Source organism: Podarcis pityusensis (genome assembly GCF_964106645.2).
Source record: "Podarcis pityusensis genome assembly, chromosome: 1".
Classification (NCBI taxonomy): domain Eukaryota; kingdom Metazoa; phylum Chordata; class Lepidosauria; order Squamata; family Lacertidae; genus Podarcis; species Podarcis pityusensis.
Window position 1 is genome coordinate 27632038 of NC_138028.1, and position 24455 is coordinate 27656492.

General features: G+C 40.4%; 1 protein-coding gene across 6 annotated transcripts in view; it reads left to right on the top strand.

Annotated features, from left to right (window-relative positions):
- The window catches only part of CEP128 (centrosomal protein 128), a 205401-nt gene that overhangs the window by 43092 nt on the left and 137854 nt on the right, over positions 1–24455 (top strand). For 5 of the 6 annotated variants that reach the window (XM_080974122.1, XM_080974123.1, XM_080974119.1 and 2 more), the window contains exons 13-15: positions 9907–10257; positions 13725–14375; positions 17137–17301. In XM_080974122.1, coding sequence (XP_080830248.1) covers positions 9907–10257; positions 13725–14375; positions 17137–17301 — 1167 coding nt within the window. The remainder of the gene's footprint in view (positions 1–9906; positions 10258–13724; positions 14376–17136; positions 17302–24455) is intronic. The other variant, XM_080974124.1, reaches the window with a different exon arrangement.

Genomic DNA, 24455 nt, shown 5'->3' on the forward strand with positions numbered 1-24455 from the left:
TCCAACAGCCTTCCTTTGTTTTCTAGAATCATAGAATTGTGGAGTTGAAGGGACCCTGAGGATCATCTAGTTCAACCCCCTGTAATGCAGGAACATGCAGCTGCCCCATACGGGGAACGAACTTGCAACCTTGGTGTTATCACAGCACCATGCTCTAACCAACTGAGCTATCCAGTTTGCTTTGCTCCCACAAATTTTGCCCCACACCTATTCTGAGCCGAAATCTTTCCTATGTTCTCAGTCAGCAAATGGGGGGATTTCTGTTCATTTTCTCATGCTGTGGAGAATGAAATCAGAAATTATTTTCAAGAGTGGTGTGATAATTTTGAAAACTCAACTGCACTTTGTGTAATCCTGCACACCAGTGTTCATAATCGTACATTGCTATACAAATGCAAACGTTTAATATTTTAAAATGGCTGTTAGCATGGGAAATCTCATTATGTTCTGTAAATGATGGAACTGTTGACAAGATGGCTTCAGATCCCCCTTTCTCTTGTGGGAACACCTTCATAATCTTAGAATAGTTTATTCTGTACAGGTTGGGTGGGGGAGACGTTCCTATTTAAGATGAGCTGGAAAAACACTGCAGTATGGAAAAGTACATATTTCATAAAGTGGTGGGTCCCCCCCCCCTTGCCAGTGAAAAGCTAGGATTGGCTTGAGCTGAGCTTCCAGCGTAGAACAAAGGATTGTCTTCTGGCACTCTGATGTTCCGTTATGTCATCTATGGACCATATAGAGCATGGCAGAATTACTTTATTAAGTATAATACCATAAATGTTTCCGAAGGGATTTAGGTTTCTGGAAATACCTTTTCCTAAGCAAAGCTCATGGGTTGTTCCACCACACCCGCTTCCTATGATAGAGCTAACCTTTATTTTTTAAATTCTTCAACAATGAAAGTTAGAAGGCGAATGCTTCAAAAATGTGTGCACAGCAGAGGCATCAAGTTGAAATTCTCCACAGCTGAATACTTCCCACCCCTCTTTCAAGCTATGTATTTGAATACCCTTCTACTCCAGCAGAATTATAAACATTCAGGTGCTACAAACTTTAGCCATGATTCTCTTGTCAAGTAAATAACTGTTCCTATCAGCTTTAACACTAACAATTACTTGTTTGGGGATCACTGCCAATTCTAAAATGTCAGTTAAAATTAACCACAGCAAGTGCAGTGTTGTGGATAGACATTTGAAGTCAGACCAGGGGGACACTATTCAAATACCTGCTCAGCCATAAAGCATGTTGGCCCAAGGTCACCCCTTATCTCTTAAGCCTTCTACCTCACAAGGTTGTTGTGAGATAAAAATGGGGCAAGAAACCATGCAGGCTTCCCTCAGCCCCTAGATGGGAAGGCGGGATAAAAATGTAATAAATATTAAATAATGATAACCAACAGGATGAATTCCCAGACCATATGGATTGAAAATAACCGGAATAAGATTCCTGTGCAGCAATTATACAGAAAGGGCAGGCAGTGCACTTAGTTAAGTGTTGTATTCTTTCTCTTCAAATACAACTATTGATGCCTTTTTGAGAGCTTCTAATTTTGCTTTATTCTATGAACTTCTATTGAACTATACAAAGCAACTTTGTGATACTTGTTGGCGGGAGGGGGAAGAATAGAGAGATATTTTACAATTGGCAATAAAAAAGGTAATTTAGCTTGCACTAATGTACCTTTCAAAAGTTACCTAGACCTTAAATTGGAGGACTCACTGTACATACAAAATACACTCATTCTCTTATTTTAAACCCACGATGAACCTCATTAACCTTCATAAGCTATTTGTATTCATAAGAATTCCTAGTATTCTCTCATCAGTGGTTGTTGCTGATTTAATCCGTTTCTTTTCCATCGTCTTGTATTCATCTGAACAGGAAATAAGCCCGTAGTTGACTTTTGCCTAATTTGAAGAAGCTTTAGGAGTGTTTAAATTAACTGAAAGAGGTAGTAATTGAATGAGTTTTTATGACTGCGTACTACTAAAAAGTGGTAGATAGCCTGAGCACAACAGCCTTTTCCCCATCTGTGATTCCTAGCAACTGATATTCAGACACATACTGCTTCTAATAGTAGAGATAGAACCTAGCCATTGTGACTAGTAGCCACTGATAGCCTTATCCCACATGAATTTGTCTAATCGTCTTTTGGCATCCTGTAGCCCATGCTGAAAAATTAATGTGGCTTGTATTGGGGGATTTTTAAATGATTTTTGTAATGTGTTCCAAAAATCCTAGAGAAGCAGAGGCAGGATTTTCCCATTTGGGCTTTTAAATTCAATCTTATGTTTTCCTGTGAATTCTTTCAAACAGAGCCGGTCGGTTGAACCATCTGCTCATGGTCTTGGTTCATATTGTTGTCCCGGTAATGAAAGTAGGAGAAGGGAGCAAAGTGCTCCTTTCTTCCCGAGAGCCAAGATGAGCTTGAAATCTCAATTCATTCTACTATATCATGAGAAATATAGAACCAGAAGAGAGATTTCTTCTTTGCTGATGAATATTGGTGCCTCCAACATTCCATCTTGAAGAGAACATTCTGCCCACCTCTCTCCCCTGGTGTGAAAAGTGCTGAAGACAAGGTTGCAATTATACATTCTCCTAATCTGTGTGCAGGCCTGCATAGTGGGATGAAGAATCTTCCAGCTGCACTCATGGCTTTTATGCCGGACTCTCAAGATGTTTTTGCCAGCCAGCACAGCTGTGTCATATTCAGCCTTTCTCTGTCTTGCAGGCACCTGGTATTAAGAGCATAATTTGAAAGCAATCAAAGAGATCGTTGAATGCTGTGTGTTCACCTTTAAACCATGTTGTTGTTGTTTAGTCGTTTAGTCGTGTCCGACTCTTCATGACTCCATGGACCAGAGCACGCCAGGCACTCCTGTCTTCCACTGCCTCCCGCAGTCTGGTTAAATTCATGCTGGTAGCTTCTATAGTTGAGTTTAACTGTGGTTTAGAGTGACATGCGAACCAGGCCATTAAGTTTCAGCCATTGGGAGGCCAGCTCTGTCATGCCTAGCCAGTCATTGCAGCAGTAGTGATGGTAGTTGCTTCATTAAATCATGTCACAATAGTAGTACCACCGTGATTGTATGACTGTGGTTTTACCACAGTATTCCTATCTGCGTCTCCTACACACAGATCTTGTTAATGATAATATTTAGTAGGAGGGTGATTTTAAGGATGCATCCTCCTTTTCTTAACCAGTCACCAAGATGTCACCAAGGAGGAGACAGGGGACTCCCCTGAGAAGGAGGCTAGTTCACCAACACAGGATCCAGATATATGGAGAAACGGGACTCAAAGAAGTAGGAGGCCCAGGGTTCGCTCTGATTGTTTAGAAATATACAATCGCTTTGAGGTCCTCTCCCCTAGCATGGAAGACAAAGAGCAGACTCCATTTGAGGATCTCTCCCTCATTACAGTCGATCAGGTATATGAAGACGAGCAGCAAAGTCAGTCCTCAGGGAATGTGCAGGCGACCTTGGAACGGACAGCTCACGGAAGAACCCCGACCAAACCTAAGAGGAGGCGTGTAGTGGTGATAGGGGATTCCCTACTGAGGGGAACAGAAGCAGTGATCTGATAGTTATGCCTTGAATGTTAAACACTGATAGTTATGCCTTGAATGTTAAACTATGACTGGGGAGACCCAAGTTCAGATTCCTCCTCAACCATGAATCTCAGTAGGTGACCACTCAGTTTAACCAGCCTCTGCAGTGTTGTGAGAATAAAATTGTATGAAATAAATTTGTACACTGGGATCTGTGGTGAAAGCTGCTATTTGTGCAGGCACGTGGGAATGCCCAGAGGTGAGATTTTCATGCCATAATGTACTGTGCCTCATGGATTTTACTTCAGACTGGCTATATTTTTAGCTGCAGTCTGACAAACAGCATAATAGGGAACTATATATATTTTTAATTCGGTAATGAAAGAGTAACCGTCAAAGTTCTAGTCTCTTTTCATAATTTGAAAAGCAGTTCACAGTGCAGCAACAGTCAAATATTGTAATAAAAGTTAAAATTTCATTAGGGAAATGAGGACACAATGTAACACATTTAAATTTATTGGCTGAGTAAATCTGAAATTAGAATGTCCCAAGACAGGTTGACCACTTACTGTGTGAAATACCTACAGTATAATTTAGAATGGACTTAATAGACTTCAAATGAAGTTATAGAAGATGCTGGGGTTAATTTTAGTAACTGCATCCTCTGTGCATACACTAGTCATTTGTCAGATGTAAGGGCTTATCTGGTTTGTGTTTTAACTTGATTTTTGATTACTTGAATGGATATTTAGGGAAAGTACAGTAAATACATTTGGTTAGATCCAGAGAAATGGGATTGTCACTTCCTATATCATCTTGCCCATACTTTGGGATCTTTGGAGGAGACTCTTATTTGCAGTCCTGGACTGCCAGTCCATCATTGGGTGAGATGTGTTATGGACTGACATGAGACAGTGCCTTATTGAACGCTCCCTGCTTAGAAGTGTGGCTGCTGAACGAGGAAGGTCTTTAGTAGGTGCTGAAAAGACAACAGAGGCGGTGCCTAATGTTAAAGGCTAGGTGCTACCACACAAAGGCCCGATTCCTGTATTGTAAGGAATGGACCTTCTGATAAGATGGCATCCATATGAGGCCCTCTCCTGCAGAGTGCAGTGATCGATTGGGTGTATAAGGGGTGAGGCAATCTTTTCAGTATCCTGGTCCCAAGCTGTATAGCACTCCAGTACCAACATCTTGAACTTAGCGTGGTAGTTCAAGACTGCATCCTTAAGTGCTAAATTATTAGTAGGCTCTCCCATGAAGGGAAAAGTTGCTGCACTCTTGCCCTGCCAGGAGGAAATAGGATGGCTGCATCTTTATTGGGGAAGCATCATATCACAGTGGAAGGGCATATGCAACCCATCCTCTTTGGTTAAAGTAGACCCTTGCCTGAGACCTTAAGGAGCCCCATCAGTTGTAGAGCAGTACCAAACCAGGTGGGCAAAGGTCTGATTTAAGACCAGGTGTTCCGATGTATTACAATATCTTTCCTTCAAAGCGGTTGCACTATTTTGTTTCATGTCAGCTGCTTTGAGCTATTAGATAAAGCAGGAGTATAAAAAGAGAGCCCTGCTGAGTCTGCCTAAAGGCCTATTTAGTCCAACATCCTGCTTCCCACAGGGGCCAACCAGATGCTTATTGGAAGCCCACAAGCAAGACATGGAGGCAACTGTCCTTTCCTGCACTGTTGTTTTCCCAGCAAATGATATTCAGGGTTATAAATGGGATAAAAATACATTTTTAAAAACTGCTATTCAGAAAATGATTACTTTTGCCTATAAAATCTATTTCAGTTATGTTAGGCTTAAGATTGTGTTGACAGTTTTGCTGTGAAAACTGCCATACATGTGTGTGGCAGTGTTGGGTTGGCATGTAATAATCTGTTTTTAGTTTTGGAATAGAATATGAATTTTCTTAACCTTAAAATACTTTTTAACAATTTAAAACCTTTTTTGGAGTTGGAATACAAACAGCAGTAATTAGTGGATTGTGTTGCTTTTGGGGGTAACTGCAGGCACCAGATATATTTCCAACAACATTGCTGAATATTCCAGCCCTGTGGTTTGTATATTGTATGATAAGTTGTCCAGAAACACAAAACCGGACTGAATTCATTTGGAAAAAAACATCCCAGGGAAGAAAAACAGAGTATTCTAAATTTTACAGCTGGAGTTATTGGATTCTAAATATGCATTTTATTGGTTAGTTGCCATCAAACACTTAAAATGATATTGAATAAATCAGAGATGGTGAAGTTGGCAGCAAACATGAGCATGCCAGTTACAGCAATAGAAGTCAATTTTATGTATAACAGGCCCTTTGGGATGCATAAAGCCTAACATAGGACAGATTTCAGCACCTATAATTATTTCTACACTGGGCTCTATGGAGCAGCACACAGAGGGCTGAAAATGAATCATGGTAGGGCTGGATTTGGTTGGAGTGAAGCACCAGGGTTGATTCCATAGGCATGCCTTGACAGATTTAGGAAGCAAGATTTAGGAAGCAAGACGTACAGGAGAGTCGGGGTCCAAGGCAAGGAGTCTGGGCAAAGGAGGCTGGCTGGAATGGGGCAAGGGCTGTCATGCGGTCCGGGATGATGGAAGGTTGAGAGGAAGCTGTTGAGCAGGAAGACCAAAGCGTAGGTAGGCTGGTTGATAATCAGATCATTAGAAAGCCATACAACTAAGGCCAAAGGCTGGTTGTTGCCCTGGCAAAGATCCAGCATTTGTAGCTTTGTCAGGTCTGGAGGAGTCAGTGGACTACCAGGAAGGTGGAAACCTGTTGGGACCTGTGAAGACAATTCTGCTCCTTGTTCTTCATCTCTGCAGTCTTCAGGGTGTCACCACAGTGCACAACTGTGCACAAACCAGGAAACACCAGTCCCAGCTGATGCTGACATGCATGTTTGTTGTTATCCAGTGTGGTTCGTAAGGTATTTTATTTGTAACCCAATAGCCGCACCACACTGCGTATGTGTGTTTCAGCAGTTCCCGCACTGCCTCGAAAGCTGCTCCAGAGCCTTCTTCCAAGGCCTTCACTCCAAGCTGATATCCCTGCAACAGGAGTACTACCCCGAGGGAAGACGTGCAAGCCACAACTATGCATTCAAGCCTTGTGAGATCTATGGGCTTGAGCACATTTGGCATTCTACTATGGCCCATAGCAACCAATGCATCTGCATAGTGCCAAAAATTAATACTGAAGAAAGGTAGTTCTTCCATGATGATAAATTGCTCGGAGTATAAAGAGGAGTATAAAGAGGGGAAGTTCTACTACTGTGCTAAAAGCCCCCAAGTATAAACTTCTTGCTTAATAATAAGCAAAGCAAGGAAGATTTATTTCTGCTTATTAGCTCTGTTTAGTTTCAGAATTGCAAAATATATGAGTACATGTTTTGCATATATATTTTATCAGTGTAGATCAGGTCTGTCCTGCTACCAATCAGTTGTATAGTTGGTGACTAGGAATTAATTATGTACCCATGTATTTTAAAGCAAATATTCTAATTAAAAGTTTAATCAGGGGCGGGGAGTAGAAAATATTAACTGCTGATGAAATACTGTTCACTGTTTTTTAACATGATAATTTATCTTAATATTTTCTCTGCTTTGCCTAAGCTTAGAATCTTGCTTCATTAACTACTACATGGAAACTACAGTGGTAGGTACAAGATCTTTTCTCATAGGCTTTGTGGAGAAATAATTACTTTTAATGACCCAGAAAGGCTGAAGATGCCATTATTTAGGATAGGGATTTTATCATCGGATGGGAAACAATTACGGCTGTTGTAAGGAAAATAATCTAGCACTGAAGTTTGAAGGTGAGACATTTTAACAAAATTTATGGAAGGCTAAATGTAATGATTTCGGATGGTTTTTGTCTGTATCCTCTCACACTTGTCAGGTTCAGAATTTGAATCTATAGCCCTTGGAGATTATGTTTAATTAATACAAATCTTCCATTGGAATTGAACTCATCAGAGCGTATAAAACATCACTTATTAGGTAGCTGAGCAAGAAAGGTTATCTATAACGCCTGAAGGTCTAAAAGAAAGGATATGATGCCTCCAACACATTAGAAAATGTCTATTTTTTTTAAAAAAAACAACCAGTTTAAACTAATGACCGTAGCGCCAACACTCTTGTTTCCATTTGTGTATAACGTTGTTCTTTAATGGCAAGGGCTGAAATTGTTCAAGTCTCTTGCCAGCTGAAAAGCTTGAATATATTTTGCGAGAAAAGGCAAAGAACAAAACTTAGCTTAAAAAATTGTTAACTATGAATAATTTGTTGGGAAGATTCGGCAGCGGTCCTGTAGCGGTGGTGTTCCAAACCGTGTTGAACCTGACAAGGGTCTTTTCGGTGGGAAGATAAATAATGGCAGAACAATCCCCAGTGATAACTCAATATTTTGTGAGTTGGTCCTAATGAAAGGCATTACCTGACAGTGGATTCTGAGTTTTCCCCCCTTTACGGACCAACATGGCTTGTTTTTGCTTTTTGAGTGCTTTGAGTGTTTGCCTGCCACTGCCATGCTCTGCTTTGAAGAGTGATTGGTGTGGTCTTGGCCATGCTTTCCATTAGCATGGCCCGAGAAGCTTAGCCAGCAGGCCACATGAACTCTGTGTCCCTCCTAGAGCGGAGGTTCCCAAACTGTGGTCCGTGGACCACACATAATCTTCATCATTCAGGTGGTCAGCAGCATGCCCATATTAAATATTCATGCTGATACTTAATTGCATTTTTATTGATTCTTTTTATTTCTTATATTGCACTTTATTGTATTGCAATTTGAATTTTATGGAATGCGGTTTGTAGTGCAGTAAAATGCAATAGAAGACGAAGAAGAAGAAGAAGAAGAAGAAGAAGAAGAAGAAGAAGAAACAAGCAATAAAACACAATGGAAAAATCATACAACATCTAGCAGAGTGCATTGCCATTGCTACAACAGGAAGAAAAGTCATGAAGTGGTCTGCCAAGACTGTCAGCAATTTTCAAGTGGTCCATGGGGTGGGGTGGGGGGAGTTTGCAAACCATTGTCCTAGTACCTTTACAGAATGGTCTGCAATATGCAGAGGGTTCTTTGGCAAAGATGTGTGTGTTCCCTGACAGTAAAACAAAAATGGATGTGGAAAGAGTGGTGATATAAAAGGATTTAAAATCTACTGTTCCATAGAACAAGGACATAATTTTTCACATTGGGTATATGTGTGCCTTCTGCTCTTCTTGTGTGTGTGTGCTTACTGGTCTTGTGGGACAGTGGGGACGTCTGTTTTCAAAGTTGGCTGTAAAGCTTGCTGCCATCGTTTCATGGGTGAGAATATAGGGCAGTTCAAATCCATTATTTCATTGGCAGTAGCAAGGAAGTGTCTCTTGAACAGGCACAGCTGTGGGGAACTGGAAAATGGTTGCTGTTGCTCTCCTTGCATTTGAAGGCTTTTGTTTCTGGAGCAACGACTTCCTCATGAAATTACCGAACTACAGTCCAACAGGATTTTTATTTCTGTCTCCTGTGGTTTCAATTGAGGTTAAAGGGGTTTTTTTGTACTACATATATTAATTAGCTTACCAGTGTTGGCATATCGTTGTCGTCAAATTAAATTTCTGTCTTCTCTTCCTCCCAAAGGAGCCCAGGGGCCCAAAAGTTAAAACAATACGTTTTGTATAATTTACCAACACTGTCTTGTCAATTGTCAGTATTTTTAGGATATGTAAGACCATTGTATTGTGTTTGTGTATTGGTTTTGGTGATTGCTGCATTTTGCACTTTGTACCTTCTTTGTGAGGCATCTTCTCCTAAAAAGTGGGATACAAATTTATTAACTGATAATCAGTCACTGTACCTGTTTTGTTTTACAAAATTATCACCGTCTGCTCCTCTCTCTCTCTCTCTCTCTCTCTCTCTCTTTCTCTCTCTCTCTGCATTTCGGGTCCTTGTAACTTCATTCCTCTCTCTGTCCCACCACCCAACACATACTCTATATGTGATTCTATATGCTTGCCAACTTAGTATGACACTTTGTGCTTCTTATGATAATTGGACTCTAGTCTGCAAAAACTTAATCTGGGAATGGGAAACCTGTGGCCTTCCCAGATGTTCCTGAACTCCAACTCCCTTCAGCCTAACCTGGCATGAGCAATGGTCAGGGTTGATATGGGGTTGTAGTCCAGCAACATCTTGAAGGCATAGATTTCCCCCACCTCTGGCTTGCGCCATAAAAAATTGCTAGGACCTCAAGTCTTGCTGCCACAGGCAAACATGGCTGCTCCTCTGGAAATTGTTAAATGTGCATGTATGTCTCTGTTCCCCAAGAAAAAAATGTGTTAATATATTGTGATGATTTCTAGGTTTTAACCTCCGACTTGGAAAAGAGGGAGACCCAGCAGCAAAGGATGCTGAGCCAGCTGAAGGAGATACAGAGCAGCTATAAGATCTGTGAAAATGAGTGCAGAGCTGCAGAACTCCAAGTTAGTGAGCTGGCTCAGCAACTGGAAGAGTCGACTAAGGAGGCAGAGAGGTACCTAGCTGAATTCAGACAATCTGAAGTACTCAGGCTAGAGAATGAGAAGAAGAGGGAGGAGTTAAAACTGAAAGCTCAGGAAACTATTAGACATTGGAAGCTAAAGTGTAAGAAACTGGAACATGAAAGAGAGAAACAGACTCAACTTCACAACCAGCTGATGGAGAAGAACAATCTGGTATGGGATTTTTTTTCCTTTCAGTTATTTCATTTTTTCTTGAAGCCAAACGTTCTGGGAACTACTTTCCCCCAGTGAATTTTTAGACTCTTGAAAATAAGTAGGTATAATATATCACACTGTAAGAAAAACCATATTCCGTTAGTGGTGGGCTTTATGGAGGAGGAGGGAGAAGAGATGACTTTCAGTAGGCAGATATATGTAGCTTGTAATTAATACAATGGACCTTTTGATCTGATCCATCTTACTGGAACATCTTCACAAGTGAGATGGAAATAGTGTTATCCTGTTGTGGTTGGCATGACATCTACATTTTTAATATAAAATTTGGTGCCTGATCAAATTGTTGACCTGTGTAATGTAAGCTTACAAATGATCAAATCTGGCTTTGATATGGTGTCTTCTAGAAATGTAAGGCAAAAAACAGAAATTCTAGAAATGTAAGGCAAAAAAATCACCACCTGATTTTTTTTTTTAGAAATTTGCCCAGTTTTATTCGTCCAAATAGATGTATTCAGTCTTTGGTCTTGGTTCCTTTAAAGCAGGGGAGGGAGAATGTTACCAGCCTTAGAGCTACATTTCATTGTGGACAGATTTTGAGGACTTGTGTCCCAGTATTAAGTGGCAACAGAGGCATGCCCAGAGGGACATGACCAAAGTATGTGGAGAAACAGATGTGACTTTTCCCTTTTGTACAGCAGGCTATATTCCAGCCATGTAAAAGTCAGAGGTTTCTACAACCCACCATCCAGGTTACTACAATTCAGGATATATTCCAGCCAGGCAAAAGCAACCAAAGAGGGTGTGGAGTAGAGCTGGTAAGAGGTGCAGTCTTTGGAGGAATGCATTCGCTCCCTGGGTCTGAAGATCCTCCCCCCGCTTGAAAGTGTTGCTCTACAACCATGCATGGCAAATAGCCAGCATGCTGCTGCAAGGTGTCGACAGATATGTGTACAGTACTCAAACCATTCACACTCTCTGCTCATGTAACTTGGAAACCAAATTGGTCTTAGATCCCTAGTCGCAGGTATATGGATGTTTGGAGTTGTGTATACTCAGTTGTATCTCTGCTACACTTTGGTCCATTCCAGAATCCAGCAGGGCTCTTCTTAAAGGTCTAATAATACCATGTTTTCAACAGTGGCAAGCCCAATGCTTCCAGGAATCCCACAAGCCCCTTTGTGTATTTGCTTCAGGAAATGGTGATGTATGCACAACAAGCACTTTTCCAGATAAAGTGTGGAACTGTGCTAATAGAAGTTATTTGAACTGACAGATAAGGGTTTGCTCACTCATCTGACTAATAAGGTTTTAGAGAATAAGTTGACAGTTCTCAAAGACTTTGATTTGCTTCTTCAAAACAGTAAGAACACAGCTTTCACAGTGGCAAAACAGCGTTTCCAGGTCTTTTTCTCCTTCTCAGAACAGTGAATTCAAATATTATGACTGGAATTGTTTGAGAATCCCCTTTTCTTGTTTCATTGTGTTTGATTAACAGTCCAAGGTGGCCGTGCTTACAGGCTAAGAGCTCTGCGATAATACTTTTCTCTTTTGTACAGCAGGCTATATTTAAAAAAAAACAAAACATTTTTGGGGGGTAATCTGCTGAAAAACTAGCATTTAAAATAGCAATGAACATTTCAATTAAATGTTCTTGAATGATGTCCAGAGGCAGTAGTAACGTCCGAAGGCTGAAAGAGGAAGCACAATTTTTGATGCGATAATACACGTGGGAGGAAAATTAGCAGTGTGAAAAATAGTAGATTAGTCCTTCCACCTTCAAGGTAAAAACATAAAAGGAGGATAGTTGTGGCAGATGGCCATTGGGAGACTGGAGATTCTAAGCAATAATTAAACATTTCACTGTAATTTGAAAATAAGCAACCAACATACCAGACACAGTTTTGACAGGGAAAGGCTGTTTTGTGTCCCCAAGAGGCTCAAGCCAAGTGTGACAAGTAGGTGGACTTCATTGCATCTCTGCTTTATAATTACTCAGTCACTTCTTTTATACCCAGTCAAAGCACATTCCCTTTGCTGGGATTTAAAAGCTGCCTGTCTAAGGTAAAAGTACAGAGAAAACCTGTAACCTGAAATAACTGAGACTTCTGAGAGGGAAGGGTCTATCTAGAATAACGACAGTGATTGTAACTACAGTGGGGGGAGTCAGTTGAATTGCAGGAATGTTAAGGATTTGAGAGAAAGGCAGTGGCAGGAAAGAAGGTTGGAGAGACAGAAGTGAGCCTTTGACTTCAACCCAAGTTTAAGCAGCGGCCTGTAATGCAAGGTGTTGCGAAGGAGTGGGTTCAAGGGAGGGATAAAATATTTATGCATTTAAATGTAATATTGCTTTATCTGTTTGTCATAATATTAAAAGTGGTAAACAATAGTTAAAGGAATGAAATCAACCTTAAAAACCATCAGAACAGGTTGTATTTTGTTCTGCTATTACTCTTCCTAATGGATTTTATGATCATTTACTGTTCTTTACTTTGGGTGACTTCTGACAGCAGGGCACCACATAACTCTCTCAAAATCAGTAAAGTAAGCAATAATAAACAAGTAAATACAATTGTAAAATCAAAACCCATTTTTTTTTAAAAGAAGCCACACCAGGATATGGGTGGTTAAAAATCTGGGCAGTTGCACTGTGTTATATGTATATATTTGCATATGTTTGTATACAAATAGGTTATCTTGAACCATAATATGAATAATGGGGAGTGGATAACTGTACAGATTTATGTACGGTGCTTATTTTAGGGGTTTATGCCTGCCCTTCAAGTTCCAAGCATGACTTGTAAATGATATTATATAAAAGGGGAGCCATACGCCTCTTTTCATTACCAGTGTGCCTCTTGGATTCCATACCACTTTGTAGTGTTTCTTCTCCTTTTCATAGTTTGGTTGTGACATCCTTCCATTAGTAAAGAGGTTTTCAGACAGTGGCAAAATTCAGCTGCTGCTTAAATTTATGGGAAAGGACACTGGTGTTCTTCTCTTTGTTGTGGTGGTCTTCTTTCTCCACAGTGCTGGTCTGGGCCATTTCCCCGCTATGGTATAGAGGTGGGGAGTCTCAGGCTCCAGGGCCAAATGTGGCTCCGTAGGACACCTTGTTCAGCCCTTGTGACTCTTTCAAGGCCACACCCCCTCTTTCAGGCCACCCCCCCCATCAGCTCTATTCTGCCCTATAATGCCATTGATGGAGAAATGTGTGGGTGTGTAGAAACCTCAGACTTGTCCATGGCTGGAATATACTTGTTGTACAAAGGTAAGAATCCCCTTTGTTACTCTACCTACTTTTACATCTGGCCCTAGTCTCCACTTACATGTGGCCCCTGCAAGGTTGCCTGTGAAGGGAATGCAGCTTTTGGGCTGGAAAAAAATTGTGTCCCTCATGCTGTAGTAGAAGTCCATGTGTCTCTTGATACTTTTTTCCAGTTCTCTACTGCTCTTTTGAATTGCAGGTCCATAAGGAAAGGGATGACTTAAAAAGTCAGCTTCTTTCAGCTATGCATCAGGTGGAAAACCTTCAGAAGGAGCTGAGTGATGTTCTTGAGAAGAGGGCCAAGCAAGAAGAGGAACTTCACTGCAAAGAAGTGAAGCTCAGAGAAACCAGATCGGTTCAGATGGCTCTTGAACAAGAAATCAGGGATGTCAGAGAAACTGCAGAGAGACTAGAGGGTGAGCTGCGACAGCAGGGCCTAACGCTGAGCCAGCTAAGAACTGAAAAGCAACATTTAGAGGAAGAGCTTGCCACCATTAACACGATCCATGAAAAGGACCAGGGGAAACTGTTGGAGATGCAGGCTGTTATAAAAAACCTGAGTGCAATTCGGGCTGAACTGACCAGCCGCATGGCAGACGACGAGAAATCCAAGAAGGAGATGCGCAAGACCCTGATGGATCTCAAGCAACAGCAGGAGTCTAGCCAGGAAGAAATGACTACAGTCAGTCAGCAACTGAAGTTGGAGCGAGATGTCCACCAGCAGGAGCTAGCAGAGCTTCAGTCAGAGTTGCAGCGGGTGAAAACCAAACATGACCAACGTGTCCAAGAGATTATGAAGCTGTTCAGCCAAGAAAAGGAAGAAGCAGCTGGTCACATTGAAAAATTCAAGGTACCTGTAGGCTAGTCAGCTTTGCATATCTCTCCCCACCTTTTGGATAATGTACCTGGGTTTGTGTAGAAGGTAGTGGAAGTGTGAACTATTCAATTTAAAATTGGCCATTTGCTCCTTGAACAGGTTCTGCATTCTTGTGAAACATGTAGTCTTGAGCAATAAAAAAGAAAGGAAAAAAAGAGAGAGAACCCATTCCAAATAGATGTGGTATGTTGGCCAGTATCAAAGGTTGATTTTGTTTATCCCTGGCCTTCAACAGTCTTCCTACATGCACATCTTCCTTCCTACAAGGTTTTTGTGCTCAGGGGATATAAGAGTTCCTATTTGCATCATTTATTATGCATTTATAACTACGTTGCATCATTTATTCTGGTTTGGCTAATCATGGGAAGAGACCAAGATCATTAAAGCCCTGCCCTTGACTTCTGGAAATTTTACCCAGCCACCCCTATTGCTTTTGATAATTCACTAGGCATTGTCTCCCCTTCCTAGAAGCTTGTTTTTTAAAAAATAAAAACAACCAACCCTCCCAACCCAAAAAAACACAGATTGAAGCTGATATTCACAAAGAGCCAAACCTATGCTCAATACCACATTCTCTTCTTTTGCAAAACTGTGGAATACAGATGTAGAATAGACCAGAACATACCAGTTGCAGAACAGTTTAATTTTTCCAGGTAGTGGTTATACTGCTGGGCATAGAATGACAAACATAAGTGACAGCCCATTCCACATATATCCTCTACACCATCATAGCTACTTTCCATTTTCAATAACAACCAAAGTTGTAATAGTCTCTTCAGCCTGCATCTCTTTGTTCTCTGATACTTGCTTTGTTAGTTTTCTCCATTTCACTAAAATATTTCTTCTCTGTAAAATAATATTGAGTGCACTTGTTAATGGCCAGAGGATGTTGATACCATACATGCTGCCACGTAAAATACTTTCTCTTACAGGCATTTACTTGATGTCCTTAAGACTCTGGTGCATGTAATAAAATGGTAGATTGGATGCATAAATAAGTGAATGTGGCACTTGCTTACTCAGCGACCAGTGTGATTTTTAGGGGAACCAGAAGGGAGGTTATACATCGTGGGGAAGGATAAAGACAATTCCCCTTTCCCATTGTATGGACACCTGGATCTACCCTCTCTTTTACTTTGTAACATCACCAAAGATAGCAGTTACCTGGTTCAGGATACAGATTTGCCTTGTTGATGATGCTGGGATGCACTGAATGAATTGAATGCTGTTTCTCCTAGAGGTCCTCCTAACCACTCAAAATGCAAAATGAGGTTCTGCGTGTGCAGAATGTGCTTTAGTTTATGTCCACCTTTTGTCCAACTCCTGGATACTAATCACAGCTCCAGGTAACCACCCACAAAGAGTGATTGTTTTAAGGTTCCAGAGAATCATGGACAAGCCCAGAGAAGCTGAAGGACATTGTTGCTTTTTCTTTGGTAGCCTAGTCTTCTGGTCCCAGAGCTATTCATGCAGGGTGCACCCTGTCCACATGGTTCCCCTGCTCCCACCTGGTAGAATGCATGATCTCTTGATTAGTTTAAAACTTTACAGGAAAAGGTAACCATGAGGAGGGGGCAGCGCATGAGTCTGGGGTTTGTGGCAGCTATTTTCTTCTCATGCTTTTAGCGCCGAACTGTAGTTTAGCATTTTGCACAGACATGGCGAATAGCTTGTGTGATCTCATTCTGGACATTTTTTTAAAGCAATGGCTGAGAGTGGGCATGGAGTAGGTGGCAAATACAAAGTGACATTTTTGTGCAACACAAGAACTATACTGAGGAGCAGCATGTGGTCAAATCTGTTAATGCCGTGCAAAACAATCTGGATTGCTTGCAGAGACTGGGAAGGATATATCTATTGCCAGAAGTCTCTGTTATGTAGTTTGATCCTGTAAGTTGATATTTTAGAGAACAGCATGAACAGAATTAAAACACCAGTTTTCCTGGATTATGTAAACTAACTATTGGATTAATAAATATGGGATTACTGATAGAAAACGTAATTTTATTTACAGATAGGTAGCCGTGTTGGTCTGCCATAGTCAAAATAAAAAAAATCCTTCCAGTAGCACCTTTAAGACCAACTAAGTTAGTTCTTGGTATGAGCTTTCGTGTGCAAGCACACTTCTTCAGAAGAAGTGTGCTTGCACACGAAAGCTCATACCAAGAACTAACTTAGTTGGTCTTAAAGGTGCTACTGGAAGGATTTTTTGTAATTTTATTTATCAATAATAGAATATTAGGTTATTTCAATCCTGTTTTCCAACCTGCTAGTAAGCAAGAACTGTTTCCGTCTGACATTTCTGCATAGCTCCATCCCTTCTCCTTCATGAGAATGGACATCCTTTGGGGTCTCATCTGCTTTCTTGTCAGCCATATGTTAGTGTACAGAGTTACTATCAGGTTACTGTAAAGAAAAACTCTTTGGGGCCAATGTGGCAGGAGAAAATGTTGGAGAGACATGGACAGCCATATTTTCAGCAGAAGGAGAAAGACAGAACTTAACAGATAGAACAGTCAATATACACGTATATTATATAGCAATAAAGCTACCTGATGATAAACAGTTACGGTGCCATTTGATATGTGATGTGGGTTTCAAGTAAGAGGCTTCCTTCAGATAAATCTCTATGAAACCCTCCCTCATTAAAATTGTTTCATGAAAGTTGGCCAAGAAGTTGGGAACTTAAATAAGCATGGTCAACTTTGTTCTTTGTTTTGCTTATTCCCAACAGGCAGAGCTTGTAGAAGAAAGAAATTTGGTAAAAGCTCATCGCCGACAGGTAGAAAAGATGAAAATTGAGTGTGATAAGCTGCTGGAGGAGCTAAGCCAGAAGGAAGAAGAAAATTCAAAATTTAGGCGAAAATACCAACTGATGAAACAAGAACTGGATGAAAAGGTAGAGTTCAGCTTCTTTAGGCTAGGACCCACCTTTTAGCACCCAGTTCTCTGCTTTTTTGCTATATATGTCATCTCTCTCGTTTTCCATCTTTTCTATCTCTCTGTCTCTCTATGCCTGACATTGTTCTGATTTACTATTTCTTTCCCCATCTTTATTATTATTTTTTTTTAAAAAGCTCTGTAAAAAAGATGTGCAACAAAATGGTGGGCGTGCCCCTGGCATGATATAGTTTTGGGTCCTGATATGTTATATGATGTCAATTTGCTGATGAGGAAAACAGCAAATATATATATATATATATATATATATATATATATATGCACATAAGTAATTTTAGCATGCAAAGCAGACATTCCTCAAACTTCTAGCAGCCCATGCACTTTGAGAAACAGTCTGGAGGAACCAGATTATATGACTTCATTGGCAAAGCTAAGGAGGTTAAGAGGGGCCCTGAATTTAAACTAGTCCAAGTGTCGGTGCTAAGATCAATTCCCTTATAACCAATTGCTATTTGCAGGTTAGCCCTTATCATCCGGATGATGACATGCTGCATGTCACAGGCAAGGAATTTAAGCTACAAATGCAAACCTCGCCAAAGCAACTTGGAAAGCAAGAATAAATAATCGAAAACTACTCCTGCCGCTTTAGAACCCAATCTAGAACACAGATGATCTGCTGTAGAACTGGAAATGCCTCAGTAATGAACTGGATGAGATCCATTAAACTGAAGCTCAATCTGGATAATACTGAGGCACTGTCAGTAGGCGATTCCCTAGACTGGATGGATGGGAGGTTGCCTGCTCTGGATGGGGTTTCACTGCCTCTTAAGGAGCTAGTACATAACTTGGGGGTGTTTATGGATTTGTTGCTGTTACTTGAAGCTCAGGTGCCCCTGGTAGCGCAGATTGCCTTCCACCATCTTTGGCTGGTGGCCCAACTCTGCCACTATTTGGATATGTGAATGATCAAATTTAATAAATGTATATTGTTTTCTGTCCCATCACCCCACCCCACCCTGAATGTGTATGTTAGAATTTTGTTGGGAACTCTGGAGTATTTTAATATTTTCTCCTTTAATGAATTAATTTTGGGCACAGATTGTTTGTGAACTTCTTGGTGGTGATCATGCTGGTTTGTGGTGTCGTATACAGTAATGACACTTTTGGGAGCATGCAATAGCAACACTCCCCCCCCCCCAAAATTATTTATACTTTTCTGATTTATACATTTCACTGATTTTACAATCATTTTGACATTTCAAAACTTGACTTCCTTCCCCCACTTTCTGCGGTTCCTAAATTTATTTTTAATGTCTTCTGCATATCCAAATTAACTTAATTTGTTCATTTATTCATCTTCTTTAAATATGCATTCTTACGAAACTGCAGGTTATTACAAGAGTCCTGCCAATGTTTTTCTCTGTTTACAATTGATCTGTAAATATTCAATAAACCATTTCCATTCTTTTATAAAAAGTTTGTGATCTTGATTTCTTATTCACCATTTCTGCATATTCCACAAGTTTTTGTATCCATTCTTCCTTTGCTGAGACTTCTTCTTCTTTCCATTTTTGGGCAAGTAACATTCTTGCTGCTGCAGTCGCATACATGAATAAATTTCTATACATTTTAGGTAGTTCTATCCCTATAGTTCCCAAGAGAATAGCGTCTGGGTTTTTTTACGAATGTTATTTTAAACATCCTTTTCATTTCATTATATATCATTTCCCAGTAAGCCTTAACCTTACAAGAAGACCAGCGCATATGATAAAAAATACCTTCTTTCTCTTTGCATTTCCAACACTTATTTGATTGAGATTTATACATTTTTGACAGTTTACTCGGTGCTAGATACCATCAATATATCATTTTCATATCATTTTCTCTTAAACCATAACATGCTGTAAATTTTATATCCATATTCCACAGTCGTTCCCATGCTTCCATGTCTATATAATGACCAATATCTATTGACCAATGTATCATTGAAGATTTTACTTGCTCATCCTTTGTCTCCCATTCCAATAATATTTTATACATTTTAGACAGCGCTTTTACATTACGTTCCAACAGGTCTCTTTTGGGCAACACTAACACTTTCTGAGCAATTATTTCCCTCTTGCTACAATGATAGCTTCAACCTCATTTGGATGTGGGGGGATAACTGGAGTTCCCCAAGTTAACCTTGAAGTGAACAAAACCTTTGCAATCCCAATTGAATCTGATCCCATGGAGGGGGAGAATATCTAAAGTTTTGCAGGAAGTACTGGAGTGATCAGAACGCCTTGAACTCTGCACACCAAACAAGCATTTAAAGAAGTCTTTCTGGCTTGCCTTTCTTTGACTTCTCTGTGCATATCAACCTTTTTCTCTAAAAGACTTCAGTTTGCTCCCTATTAAATCTGTTGCGCACTAAAAGCTTTGCCACCTTCTCTGCTGTTCATTTGTTTAGTCACCAGTTTTTCGCCTGTTCTTTGTTTTCTTCCAAGCATGTTATTCCTTGTTTTTTGGTGCTTTCCAAGAAAGCTGTGCATTGCAGAAGATGTGCTTTGTCTGCTTGTAACACCAAACCTCTTTACTCTGCACCAGCACATTCTACTTTAAAACTTCTGGTAATGCTTTTGAACATGATTCCTTATTAAACATTCTGCGGGAGGTGGCAGGAATAGGCGACAGAATTTAACGGGCTCCAAGTATATTAGCAGGACGTGACAAATGAATAATGTGATGTTCCAGTTGAAAGCTTTGAACAAAAACATTCTGCCCTCTTTTAATAAAATGTAGGTTCATCCTGTAATTTGAAAGACTCAGAGATAGCACCCCAACAGAAGATGCTTACGGTTTTCTGTGTTCTCCAGGCCATTATACAACCAAAAGGTTGCTTAAAGCTTTGGCTTGGAAATAAAGTTGTGTCGGTACATACCAACCATTTCCGTTCCCAAAGACTGACACGGCCAAGCTGTGTTTTGATTTGCACTTTCTGATGACAGGCATTCTGATGACTCTTCTTGCTGCATGGACGTAATTAAAGAGAGAACATGAGAGCACGGATTCCATTTTTACCAAATCAAAATATTTATTTGGGTAAAAAACAAAAAGGGAAAAGAGAGAGAGCGAGAGATGATTGGATCCTTACGGTTGTATTCTTTGGATCTGATCTGAGCAGCTGCTCAGGACTAGCTCTTTTATAATGTCAAAGAAAAATCTATTAAATGAGAAAATGTCAAACGAGTGTTCACATTCTGTTTTTCATTTTGTTTGAGAGCTGTTTAACTTTACTTATTAAATGTTGTAGGGGAAAAAGTCCCTCACAAGCAATTGGGAGAAACTGAACCATTGACCCCATCCAAAATATGCAAGCGAAAGCCTTTGGGGTTTCTCCCCACATGCATATCAGGGCTGTACTTTTCTAAAACAAACAAGTCAGTCTATAAGAGCAATTGGCAAATACGATTATATGACGTACATGAAATCCCTTTGAGGTCTTCTCTTTTTCCATCCTGCAGCAACATCCGCTTCCATTATAACATTGGGCAGATTTCAGTGTTACATCAGTGTCTAAAATGCAGGAGACGATCAATTATCACAATCTCCATTGCATCTAGTGAATATTAAAAGTGACCATCATGGTGATGATCCATTGTCAATGATTTTATTTCTGTATTTGTGTGTGGAATTGAGCTATTCTCCTGTTTGGGGGCTTCCCAAAGGCATTGGGTTGGTCAGTATGGAAAACATGGACTGACTAGTCCTTCAGTCTAATCCAGCAGGGCTCTCTTATGCTACAATGATAAGTAATCACTTATTGTCTACTATCACTGAAGTTTTGGCTTTTACTGGGACTTCTATTGGATCACAGAAAACGTCATAAGTTCTTTGGTGCTATTATTCTTTCTGCTGAAAAATCAAGTTAAAGTAGACTTTGTGTGTGTGTGAGCACACAAAAAGGCCAGATGTGTTTCAACATGAAGTATTCATTAGTGGCCAAAAATATGACCAGATAATATCTTAGGCTTCAGAAGGAAAAGAATTCTAGAATTGGGAGAAACCTCATCCGTAGACAGGATGTTTGATTCCTTTCAACTTCTCTTTCTGGTTTATATTGTTACCATAAATATTATTTCAAGAACATCAAAAAGCCTTAGTAGGGTATACAGCTGTTGTTGTTGTTGTTGTTGTTTCTTTTACCTTAACTCTATCTTTCAGCAGCTTATATTCTATTAAGGAGATGCTTTAATGTTAAGTTTTGTGCTATTCCCCTTCCCCCAGTAACATAGATGGGGATGCATACATGATTCTTCTTCTCCTGCCCCACCTTGTGTGATACCAGCTGCTGGGCAGGCCTGTTGTTGGGGTCAAAGCACTTTCAAAGGTGACAACGTGCCCTGGTTGGTGCTGGTATAGACAAACCTTCCTTTCGTTTAAATAGCTGAAGATATATGTGGAATCATCTTTTCCCAGACAGTGTGAGCTGCTCTGGTCTATAGTCAAATGGCTTCCCTGATCTAGAGTGCCTAATAACAATTCCTTCAATGCACCTGTTTGTAGTCTTTCTTGTTGTACCTGCCAATTACTTCCCTGCTTTCAAAATTGAAGCATTATTGGTGGTGATAGTGCTCTGTTTCTTTTAATTTAATTGCTTTTTTAATTTAATTACATCGAGTGTGCATTTTGCTGCAGACTTTATACAGCACAGTGCTTCAGTGCTAGGATATTGTCACTGATTTAGGAACTGAATGGACTTTATCTCCTGACCATCCTTTGGACTTTAATTTCTCTTGATATGTTCTGTTTGCATGATGTGTTGGTTTATGGAATTACACTTCATGAGAATTGTATGTTGAATTGTGTTTGAAATAGAAATTACATAGTCAAAAACAGCCTGTTACGTTATGTGTGTTGTTACCAGGGTATTGTCACCTGCACAGGAAACTGTCTTTCCATATTTTAGCCTCACACCATTTACAGTTTTCCTGCTGTAAACTAAAAGTGTCTGGGACGTAAAATATCCCAAGAAATCACTTGATTCCTGTACTTGCTTCCCCGTCCCTCACAGCCAATATAACCTGTTATTTCCCCCCCCCCCCAAAAAAAAAGTGATCAGGAAAGCAGGTTGAAATAATCATACAAAATTTTCTTTTTGAAAGAAAGAAAAAAAAGCGCCTGGGCAACAAAATATTCCAAGAACTCTATTAATCTTTGCCATGGGGTGCTTTGTTGTTGTTGTCCCAGCTAGTGGAAAATACTGGAGTAAAAATGGACCATGGTGTTTTTCACATGAAAAAGTGATCCAAGGAAACAGACTTAAGTGCTCATCTTCAGTCACCACACACATGGCTTTGTTTTGGGACACTTACTAACCCAAGATAAGCAGCAATTTGACTTGGGATAGCAAAATGTGTAACCGAAGTGTTGTGCAACTTGGTTTGTTTAGATTCATTATTACTGGGGACTGGGGTGGGGGTGGGCCTGCTCTGCAGCAGGCCAGTCTTCTTGGTTCACTGACAGATCCTTTTGCCCTTTTCTACAGCCAAAAAAGGTTCCCGGGGTGGATTAGAAAGCACTACCGTCTCTGCTCTCAGGCCTACAATCTAAAAAGGCAATGTAAAAGAGAAACCCATTTAGGAGGGAGTCAGAAGTAAGCAAACTCTGGTACTAATTCTTAGTTACAAGTTCTTCTAATGACCAACTAAGGTGGAAAAATTGAAGGAGAGGAGAATTCTTGCTGTTCCAGTGGGTGGCCCCGAATCCCTTGTTTTCTTTCTCTTTGTTTCTCCTTCATTGTTGACCTTGGCTATTAATTGTTTGTGCAAAATGCTTCTTTTCTTCAAGGTTCCCTATCACTGTCCCTGATCATATATTCCTGGTTCTGCGGATATGGCCGCAGGGTGGTGGTGTCCGTGTTCTTAGCTGAGGCTTATATGTTGCTGATAATGTGCTGTGACTGACTGCTGAATTACTTGGAATTGTGTCGTCCTGTGTAACTTTTGAGGGCAGAGCTTTGAGCCAATAATTTGGTCCCCCCCCCCCCCACTTTTGTAGGCAAAATTTATTATGCAGGTGCAGAAAATGCCACTGAAGACAGACCAAAGGATAGGATTCTGAATGAGCTCCACTCCTTCCCCCATCATGTCCCAAATGGCCCTGATTATTCCTCCTTCTCCTGGTGCTGCTGCTGCAGTTCTATATTTCAGGGATAGGGTTGCTTTGTTAATATTTTGCTGACGCTTTAAACTAAGCCGTCGTGTGGTTCGGGCAGTTGTCATCTCAGATGAAAGATGTCAATTGAGAGCAAACCTCAGCAATGAAGTGTAAAATTAAATCATTTTGCTTTTGGATAAATCTTCAGATGTTAGGCAGGATTTGCTCTCTAGGTTCTGCTTATTTGCTAGATGGAAGAATTTACAAAGAAGACCAACAACTGCGACTCTCCTTGCCAACTCTGAAAGAAATAAAGGCAAACCAAGCTGCTACAATAAAGGCTCCCATCCTGTTCTCCCTGCATGCTACTGCTTCTGACTGAGGCTGCCTAAGTGATGCTGGCTCTTTTCCAACTCATTTATTCCCTGATGTTGTGTTTTCCACTTTGGCTCAACTTTCCTTAGCACTCAAATGCCAGCTTAACTCTGATCCACTAACATAATAAATACTGTACAGTGGTTGAAGTGGAAAGGTCCTGACCTCCTGGAGGAATACAGCCCTCTGCCTTTGTTGTGTATGTATGTTGGTGAGTGTGGGGTCTTTAATTAACTAGGCTGGTGTTTGCCGGTAGCATACTTGGCCTAAAATTATAGGGTTCTAGGAATCTGTTTGGCTGTAGTTGCCCACAAATAATGGATTAAGGCCTTTAGCAGAGAACATGTTGATAGCAGTGAAACCCTTGTTTTCATGTTTTCATCCATTTTCAGCAACCCAGATATTATTATTATTATTATTATTATTATTATTATTATTATTATTACTTCTACTGCTAGTCAAAAGGTCAGCAGTTTGAATCCACGCGATGGGGTGAGCTCCTGTTGCTCTGTCCCATCTTCTGTCAACCAGTGAACCAGTGTACCAGTGCAAGTAGATAAATAGGTACCGCTGTGGCGGGAAGGTAAACAGCATTTCTGTGCACTCTGGCACTCATCACTGTCCTCTGTGCGCCAG